The following is a 9,196-nucleotide window of genomic DNA, read 5'->3' as shown; positions in this document are numbered from 1 at the left end:
AGACTTCTGTTTTTTTTTTTTGTTTTGTTTTAATAGTTTAAGTTTATTTTGTGGCTTTTGTGGGAGAGCTTTGACTGTAAAAGCTACAAACCCCTAATTTAGACAATAAGCACAAAAATGTTGCAAAAATTATTAAATTTGTTTTTTGAAATTATAATTTGCACAATTTCAAAACAGAATTCTGTGTTTGGTTGTAACTCAAATACATGCAAGTAACAATAAAAACTGATGCAATGAAGCAAAAAGAATCTGAAGTACTTGAACTTTTAGCGCCAACATGGAAGAATATTAAGACAGAACTGAATGAGATAAAAGTATTGAGTTGAGCGCTGATGTGTCAGAGTGTGTGTGTGTGTGTGTGTGTGTGTGGCCTTTACCTTGATAAGAAATAATGTATTAATTTTTGGCACTGGCCAATCTGGCAAAGAGCCTGAAATAACAACTTGAAAGATAAGATGAATCTAAGACAGAAAATGTTTCATCACACGGAGTACCCCCCAGTTATCTTCAATTAAAAAGCTTCCAATGAAGCTGAGCGGCAAAAAATAACGTGTTCTGAAATTGACTTTCTGATGAACCTCAGCAGACGTGTCGACAATCTCCACCAACTGCTGCGCAGAAAGGTAAAAAGATAAGCGGAATATTTGATTGAATATTTAAAACGTATGTGATTATTACTCGTCCCGAGTCTGGGGCGTCCCTCCTTCCTGGCCACGGGTCACTCGCTCTGCTGTCTGGCTTGTCGCTGGTTTACCAGCTTCCACAGGTGCTGGCTGATGGCAGATGGCTTCTTGTAGATCATTCGACGGTCCGCTCCTTTTATGTGAATGTGATTGGCTGATGGGTAGGATTCCTTCAGGAACCTCTTTTGATGTTCAGCTACCATCTGGTGCAGGGAGAATATTATTTACAACGTTACTGGAGCATTGTTCAGGTACGTTCTGCTGCAGGATGAAGTAAACACTCACTTGGTTTAGATGCTCTGGTATTTGCTCATCAAAGGAATCCCCAGTGATCATGCTCACTGAAATCTTGCTGGAGAGGGGTTTAAACTTTGTTATATCCCTTTTAAAACACAAAACATATTTATTTAGAGCAAAAAAAAATGTGACTATTAAAAAAAAGCTGACACCTGCACAAAACTGTATCGACATGTTTTTTATACCTTACTTGAGCTGCACTTTCATTCATGAAGTAATGCTCGTCTACAGCGCTGCTTTGGTGGGCCGGGTTACACAGGAAGTACTTCTATTGAGGCAGAGACAAAAACAAATTTAAAATCACCGTATTTATTTGTGTATACACTAAGATTATAAGAAAAATCCTACACTACAAGTACACTAACGACGAAGGATTGAAATAGTGAATGTAGTTTTCAAGATGAGTGTTTTTCTGGACTGGAACTGAACAGGGAATCCAAGTGAACTTTAATGTTTTTGCTGCAAGATAAGAAAGTGGGTAAGAGTTGGACAGTGTAGGAAGAAAAGGTAGTTTTTGTTTTTCTTCATGTCTGAGGTAGCACGGAGTGATGGATACTGCCGAGCAGAGAATAATTTTTATTCACAACCAGACGCCCACAGCGGATCCAGGGAGTGACCAGTGGTGCCCTTGGCCACCACAGATTACTCTTTGGTCACCCCAGTTATTTGAGGAAACTACAGTTAAGCAGAAAAAGACTAGAAAGCATAGTCTCCTCAAATGATTAGCATGGCCAGTTTCCTTACAAATACAAATGTATCCATGTACTCAGATAATTAATAAAATTCAATGGCACTGACCCAGTAATATTCTACTGTGTTCACTGTGGTAGTTAAGAGTGATCTAAATCTTTCCAGTGTGAAGTAGTGTCTCTGTCTCCAAGTGACCATTTGACATTAGAAGTTATTTTGTATAATTTTAAAATGGCTTCTATTTAACTATTCAAGCCAAAACCTGGAACGCAAAGCTGAAATGATGTTTTAGCTCGTCTCTGAGTTTGTTTGTGTCTCACAGTGGAGAGCACAGATAATCAAAATGTTAGCTTCATAACCAAATACACATAAATATCACTAAATAAAAAAATAGCTTTGCTAACACTAAACCGCTAAACAGATTTTTAAACAATTAGCAGAATCTAAAGCTAATACGCTAACTTTTATCACACGCCGCGTCACTGACACTGTAAGACTTTCTGTAATGTGACGACATTGTCAGTGAGCACAACTCAAAACGTTTCATAAATAAGTAAAGTGTCCATGTCCCGTTCAAACGAGAGCTTTCAGAAATTAATCCGGTCCATCAGAACCAAAGAGGTAGAGCAGAAATCTCCTGGTTGAAGTAGAGTGATGCATTCAAAGTGTGTTGGACGACCCTCGAGTCTCATTTACTATAATGAATTAACTCACTTTAGTGATCCTCTTTGTGTTAAATACATTTATAAACTAACTACAAAGTTGCTGTGCATTATCATCAATATTCTCAGTAATAAATATGTTGGTATTAAAGTAAGGATGTGTGAAATGTGAGAGAGTCACATCCCAGAGACGGTGTGAGCATTGCAAAGGATAGGCACCACTCATCAGCAGAATAATACCATATAGTGAAGCATGGTGGTGGCAGCATCATGCTATGGGGATCTAACAAGGTTAAGCCAGGTCCTCTGGACAGATTCTTCTTTATTGAAACATTTTGTCTTTTATGTAAAAGACTTCTTGAGTCTGATGCTATGGAGATGTGTTTCATCAGCAGGAACTTCCAGACTAGTCAGGATGGAGGGAAAGATGAACGCAGCAATGAACAGAGACATCCTGGATGAAGACCTGCTCCAGAGAGCTCTGGACCTCAGACTGAGGAGACGCTTCATTTTTCAGCAGAACAAAGACCCAAAGCACATGGACAAGATCTCAAAGGAGAGGCTTCAGGACCACTCTGTGAAGGTCCTGGAGTGGCCAAGCCAGAGTCCAGACTTGAATCTGATTGAACATCTCTGGAGATGTCTGAAAATGGCTGCACAGACGTCTCCCACCTGATGGAGCTTGAGAAGTACTGCAAAGAAGAACGGGACAAACTGCCTAAAGATACTGTAGGTCAGCTTGAAGCATCATATTCAAAAGACTGGAGGCTGGAACTGCTGCCAAAGGTGGATCAAAGTATTAAGTGAAGGCTGTGAATACTTAATACATGTGATTTATTAGTTTTATATTTTTAATAAATTTGGAAAAATCTCAAAATAATATTTTTTCACATTGTCATAACGGGGTATTATGTGTAGAATTTTTAGGAAAGAGAATAATTTAATACAATTTGGAATAAGGCTGTAAGAACAAAATGTAGAAAAGGTGAAGTACTCTGAATAATTTACTGATGCACTGTATATATATATATATATATATATATATATATATATATATATATATATATATATATATATACAGTGAAGATCTCGCACAATGAATGTGTAACAACGAAGGGTGTGTTGAGAAGAATGCTCAACCACTAACAGCAAAATCATGAGGGAGTGGTGGCACAGAGGAGGATAGAGAAGGTAAGCTTGTGATTAGGAAGTTGTAGGTTCGAACCCCCAGAGCAGCACAAAAATTTGGGTGGGGAAGAGGAGGAACCCACATCTTCCTCCACCCTCATTTACTCCACTGAGAGCCCTTGAGCAAGGCCCAGCTGCTCCTTAGATGGCATTCAGCGAGTTTTAGTAAAATCCATCAACTGGTTCATGAACTACTTTTCCAACATGCACTCTGTTAAAACTTTAATTACATGTGCACAACAGAGTTTTACACAGCAAAGGAAAGCCTTCTTCGCTGCATGCAGCAGAAACACTGATATCACATGAAATCTGACTGACTGAGACGCTCGGAGCCGGGAGAGTTCACCACGCCACAGAAAACAGAAATGAGCAGATTTCCTTTTAACTGTATCCATCATCCACATGTAATGAGTCCGGGCAGCTTTGGTGCCACTGACATTGTAACAAACAATTCAGCTCCAGCTCAATTAGGCAGCGCTTACAGAACATGCCCTTGAGAAATGGACTGCATGCTCTGCTGGACCTCTGACTGAGTGAGCGCGCGCGTGTGTACATTACAACCTTCACGAGCCTGTCGACAAAACCCCGCTTTTTCCCCCCGTCCTTGTGGGATTCAAGCACAATGATGTTCTTATCTCCTTGGCAACAACTGTAATAGTTGAAAAGCTGAAATGGGTCCCTCATCACCGCTGCCATCAAATCGTGGGTGGTTGGCAGCAGAGAACAAAACGTCTTCACGAACAGTTAACATTCTTCCCCGAGCAAACGTCATCGCATCAAACAAGAAGAAACAAAAAAAAAAAGATGGATGAGAGAAAAATGTCACAGAAAGCTAATAAGGTTAAAATATTTAATTAAAAATAGAAGGAAAAAAATGCTCGTTTGAAAATAAACTAAAAATATGTTGAAGATGTTCGGAAACAATTACCTAAAATTCAACATCAGCTTTGTTCTATAAAGCCCAATAATAATGTTCTGGGACTGTTTTTTTTGTTGTAACAATCTAAACTGACAGTTTGATCATTTGGGTCACCATGGTAACCACGTGTCTCCCACTTCCTGACAGCACTCTAAACAAGATATGCAGACATAAACACAAGACTAGAAATTACAACTCAGTCATTATGCAAAAACTACAGCATGGATTGTACAAAAAGAGGCGTCTGGTCGTCACGTTTGTTTTTTGTTACTGCTTGAATTTTGAGCATGTTAACAAAAAATTGTGAGAACATTTTCTCTCACAATTATGACAGTCATTGTGGAGCATCTCCAACTCAGTTCCAACCTTTATATTTTGTCACAGGTGTCTTCAAATCATCTCAAGGGTGCTGGCGCTGCATTTTGACACCTGCACACGAGCTCTCCTCTGACAGAAAACCCAGTAAAACAATGATAGATAACCAAAAAACAATGGTTCAGATCTACCCATCTTCATTTCAAAAGTGTATTCCAGCAGATTAAATCATAAATGTGCTGCCAATGCAGGTACAATGAGAGAAGGAAACAATGTGCACAGCCTGGAAAACAGTTTAGCAAAAAAGTAAGCCACAATTTTTGAAAATGATTTATGCAAAACTCAGACGCACAATTCGCTGCTCATTGGGTTGAAAAAACTAAGAATTCAGTTGGATTGAATGTGAAAATGTGTGTACTTTCTTGTAATATTAGGTTTAGGTCAGGTTTGACTCCAGATAGTGTCTTCACCAGTCTCAGACCAGTGAGATACTACCTCGTTCCACACTGGTTTGTCGTCATATTTATTATCTGCATCGTTTTTATGTCTATATTTTTGATTTACTTCATTTTGTATGTTGCTTCGTGTGTTGTCTGTTGTTCTGTCTGTACAGCACTTTGGTTGGCCTTGTAGCTGTTTTAAGTGCTCTATAAATAAAATGGTATGGTACGGTATGGTATGGTATGGTATGGTATGGTATGGTATGGTATGGTATGGTAGCTTAAATCCTATAGCTGTAAGAAACACGCTGGGTGAAAGAAGACAAACACGGCTACATTTTGATGTATAAACTGTATAAGTGATAAATTTGAGGATTAAAGGAGAGCTCTAAAATTAAGCTTTAACTTAATCCAAATTAAGGATTAACAGAGTACAATATTAGCAACAACAACACTAATAAAAATCACACTACCGTAAATTGAACATTTTGTAGTAAAATTTCCAAACATGATCAAACCTCAACAGTGACTGTATAAAACCTTTCCAGGTATTTAAATGCAGGTTCGGTCTTGTGAAGCTCAGATTCAGGAGACCTGTTTAATCTTTGAATAATGTTTCTACTGTGAAGTCGCTCTGAGCTACAGAACAGGAACATAACTCCCCAAATTCCATTTTTAGGTATGAGATTTTGCAGTTTTTTTGTGAATTTCATCAACACTATACTACTAAAACTCATAGCATACTGTTCTCAGTCTAAACATATCAACTGACTGTCTTTGTTTTTTGGTATGCAGTTTTCCAGAGCTGTGGGAGCACAGGCGTCAGTTATGCGATGTTGATGTCAGTCAGAGTCAGAGAGATTTATTTGTCATACCCACCACACGTGGTACATGAGGTCAAGTCAAGTCATCTTTATTTGTAGAGCACAATTTAAAACAGATAAACTGTTATCAAAGTGCTTAACAGAAATGTAGCAAAACATAGGCAGCAAAACAAAAACATCATACAGAATTAAAATTACTGGAACAATAACACACACTAATGATCACACTAAGGAAAAACAAGCAGTAAAAATAAACGTCAATCATAAAACAACAGAATTTAAAATGCGGTAACACAGAACAAAATAAACTAACTCACACAGTATTAAACGCCAGAGCAAACAGGTGCGTTTTAAGGAGGGATTTGAACATCAGGAGGGAGGAGGCCTGCCTGATGTTGAGGGGCAGGTTGTTCCACAGGTTGGGACCTCTGACTGAAAAAGCTCGATCCCCTCGGAGCTTCAGGCGTGATTTTGGAACGACCAAAAGAAGCTGGTCCGATGATCTCAGGGCCCGAGACGGAACAGGTGGGACGAAACTATGTACAAAGGGTCCCAGTTGTGTCCCCCACCTTGAAAAAATATTAATTTGGACATCCCCACATTTCCATGAAACATTAGATTACCTAGCACTGTTGGTATTTCTTCATGAACAAATCCATTAAACTTGATTACAGTATCAGGAGAATAGTCAAACCAGTAAAAGTCCACTCCAGGTTTTCCTGGTTACCAACAACAACTCACCACACCGCGTGCAGTGTTTCTCTGAGGTCACTTGGTTTGACAGTGTGCTCATGGGACGTAAAGAGGGGGAGACACCTCTGTGTTGCGCACTAGCTTAACGCTACATTAGTGCCAGCAGTTGTTGACCGGAGGGGAAGTGGGGGATAGGACGCGTGAGAGAAGTGAAGTGCTACGTCTGTAACATCTTAGCTAGCGTGTCTGTATTGCAAGCCGCTAGCTTAGCGCTACATTAGTGCCAGCAGTTGTCGACTAAGGTGGGGGTGGGTGTTAGGAGCGGAGCGTGCTCTATTCACACAAGGAGAGCTGTTGGTCAGGCTACTTCTCGTTGTGCCGTGCTCTCTAAAATAGTTATTTAATCAAGTGTTTACTTATGCAGGTAAACAAAGATGTTTAACAACCTGTTAAAATACATCAGAAAGTAGGAAATGGCATCGACTTTATTTAAAATTTTATGGGGGAGGACCCCCAGACCCCAAGATCAAAATTGCGATGGAGAAAAAAAAAATACTACTAAATAGCAATTAAGTGGGGTAGTGTATTAATTCCCCTACTATAACTGTACTGCATTTGTCCTGAATGTACACATGGTTTATTCCTCTGTTAAGCCCGGGTGTGTGCGTGTGTGCATAGAAAAGCTTTTACGTGTTTTCAAAGACTTTCGTTGTTTTTCATCATTGGACTCCGTTATTACTCGTCTGCCTTGTTGTTTTCAACACAAAGTAAATAATGACTACAGGACTCCACGACATGCAGAAATGTCCTGACAGTAAGTATCATTCACAGCAGATCTGAACAGGGGCATGTGCAAAATGTAAAAAGCTCATCTCTGTAGAAAAATAACCCTCATTTGCAACATGCAGCAGAAAGCTTGTAGCTTATATTAACAGCCGCGTCCTCACAAACTGTACGAGCTGTCAAAAAACCTGAGCTTTAGCATGCATCAGGAGACACAGTGCTTTTGCTGCATCACGTCAGCTCCAGCAAACGGGTTCCATTTTCATTTACTCAAAGAATGACGTGTGCTGTCATTTTGAGCCAAATTCACACTCTCTGACAGTATGGAGACAAATGCTCCTGCAATCATCACCCACTCGTATCTCTGCTGAGGACAAGACAGGATTATTTCTTCACCAGCACCATCCTGTGGCTGCGCAGGAAAGATGGAAGAACAATTATTTAAACTGTCTCAAGTGGATCGCTGGTTCTTTCATATAAAAATTCTTACAGAAACTGCCTGATCAAAGCCAAAGCAACGCATTTAGATTCCATAATATGGACACGGACATGTTATGTGTCTGAGTTTATATCATGTGTTCCTACAACAAGAAAAAAAGAGCATTTTCCTTGTTATTCTCTGAACAGTCATTCACAGCTTGGTTGTAGGATGTTTGTGGAACGGAGTCTGACCTGGCGCTGGATCACCTCCTCTGAGACATCTTCGCCTTTTAGCATCGTCTCCATTGCTCCCAGGATGATCAGCATGCGACTCAGCCCTGTGGCTGCTGAAAACTGCCTGATCTGGAGGGAGGGCAGCAGCTTCCCATACCTGGAGAGAAAAAAGACACAATAAATACAAGCAGGGCAGTAACTACTGATGTTCTTTATGTGAAGACATGCTTCTGTCCATCTGGTGTTGAATTTATTTGGTCCTTTCACAAAGTTTAGCTGAATACTCTGACAGACAACGTACAGTCACTTATTATGGTTATTCAGCTGTTATAGAATCAATGCAGAAGAGATTTTTTTATTTTGGTCTGCAGATTCAAAACAAAGTAAATTGAATATGTGTAAAAAAAAAAAAGGCTTAGTGTTCCTTGGAGGAATGCACATCACCCGCTGCATTTCATGCTAAACCGTTTTAGACCAAGATCATCTCATGTCGAGAAATGATGGAAATGGGTCAAACTTAGAAAATAACAATAAATGTAAGTTTATGTAATATCACATAATGTGTTAGTCGTTGGAGTGTGTTCTGACTGTCGTCTACTACAACACTGAACGTTAGCTCAATATCCATAAAATTCACAAAGCCGTAGCGGTTCTGTCTTGCTGTAGCAACCATCTAAACTTGTGTCAACTCCAAACGGTATGCAGCTGTAAATGTTCATCCGATTAATATTTTTCTATTTCATTAAAACAGTTCAATGAACAAGATATTTTGCTATGTAAACAAGTGAACCCACACTCACAAGCTTTTATTTTTATCCCTAATAAGACATTGTATTGACTTCCATTCATTACTGTACCTTAACCCTGATCCCTACTCTAAACCTAACACTAAAGAAAGGTTCCAGTATATTAACACTACGCTTTGTTCCACATAAATACTACTAGTCTAGACAAGTCAGGTGATTATACTTGAAAATGTCCCAAAATCTAACATGAAACGGGTAAAAAAAAAAATCCACATACACAAACATGCACAAAGGTAGACTGC

At 39.3% G+C, this 9,196-nt stretch overlaps 1 protein-coding gene across 1 annotated transcript; it reads right to left on the bottom strand.

Annotated features, from left to right (window-relative positions):
- Positions 1–340: 340 nt before the first annotated feature.
- On the bottom strand, positions 341–8,233 carry si:dkey-122a22.2. The gene is made up of 4 exons (XM_037677141.1): positions 8,167–8,233; positions 1,166–1,248; positions 969–1,065; positions 341–886 (listed from the first exon to the last, which is right to left on the bottom strand). The coding sequence occupies exons 1-4, from the start codon at positions 8,218–8,220 to the stop codon at positions 719–721; spliced, it is 402 nt and encodes a 133-aa protein (XP_037533069.1). The 5' UTR covers positions 8,221–8,233; the 3' UTR covers positions 341–718.
- Positions 8,234–9,196: the final 963 nt, after the last annotated feature.

Source organism: Nematolebias whitei, chromosome 5, assembly GCF_014905685.2.
Source record: "Nematolebias whitei isolate Nwh7 chromosome 5, NemWhi1, whole genome shotgun sequence".
Lineage (NCBI taxonomy): Eukaryota > Metazoa > Chordata > Actinopteri > Cyprinodontiformes > Rivulidae > Nematolebias > Nematolebias whitei.
Note: the sequence above shows the minus strand (reverse complement) of the source record. Positions and strands in the feature narration are given on the sequence as shown.

Bases quoted from the DNA above. Each gene is read 5' to 3' on its own strand.
- si:dkey-122a22.2 (XM_037677141.1), bottom strand. From the start codon at position 8,220: ATGGAGACGATGCTAAAAGGCGAAGATGTCTCAGAGGAGGTGATCCAG. The intron at 1,249-8,166 runs GTCAGACTCCGT...CTGCCTCAATAG, and splicing joins AGGAGGTGATCCAGCGCCAG to AAGTACTTCCTGTGTAACCC. The intron at 887-968 runs GTGAGTGTTTAC...TCCCTGCACCAG, and splicing joins TACCAGAGCATCTAAACCAA to ATGGTAGCTGAACATCAAAA.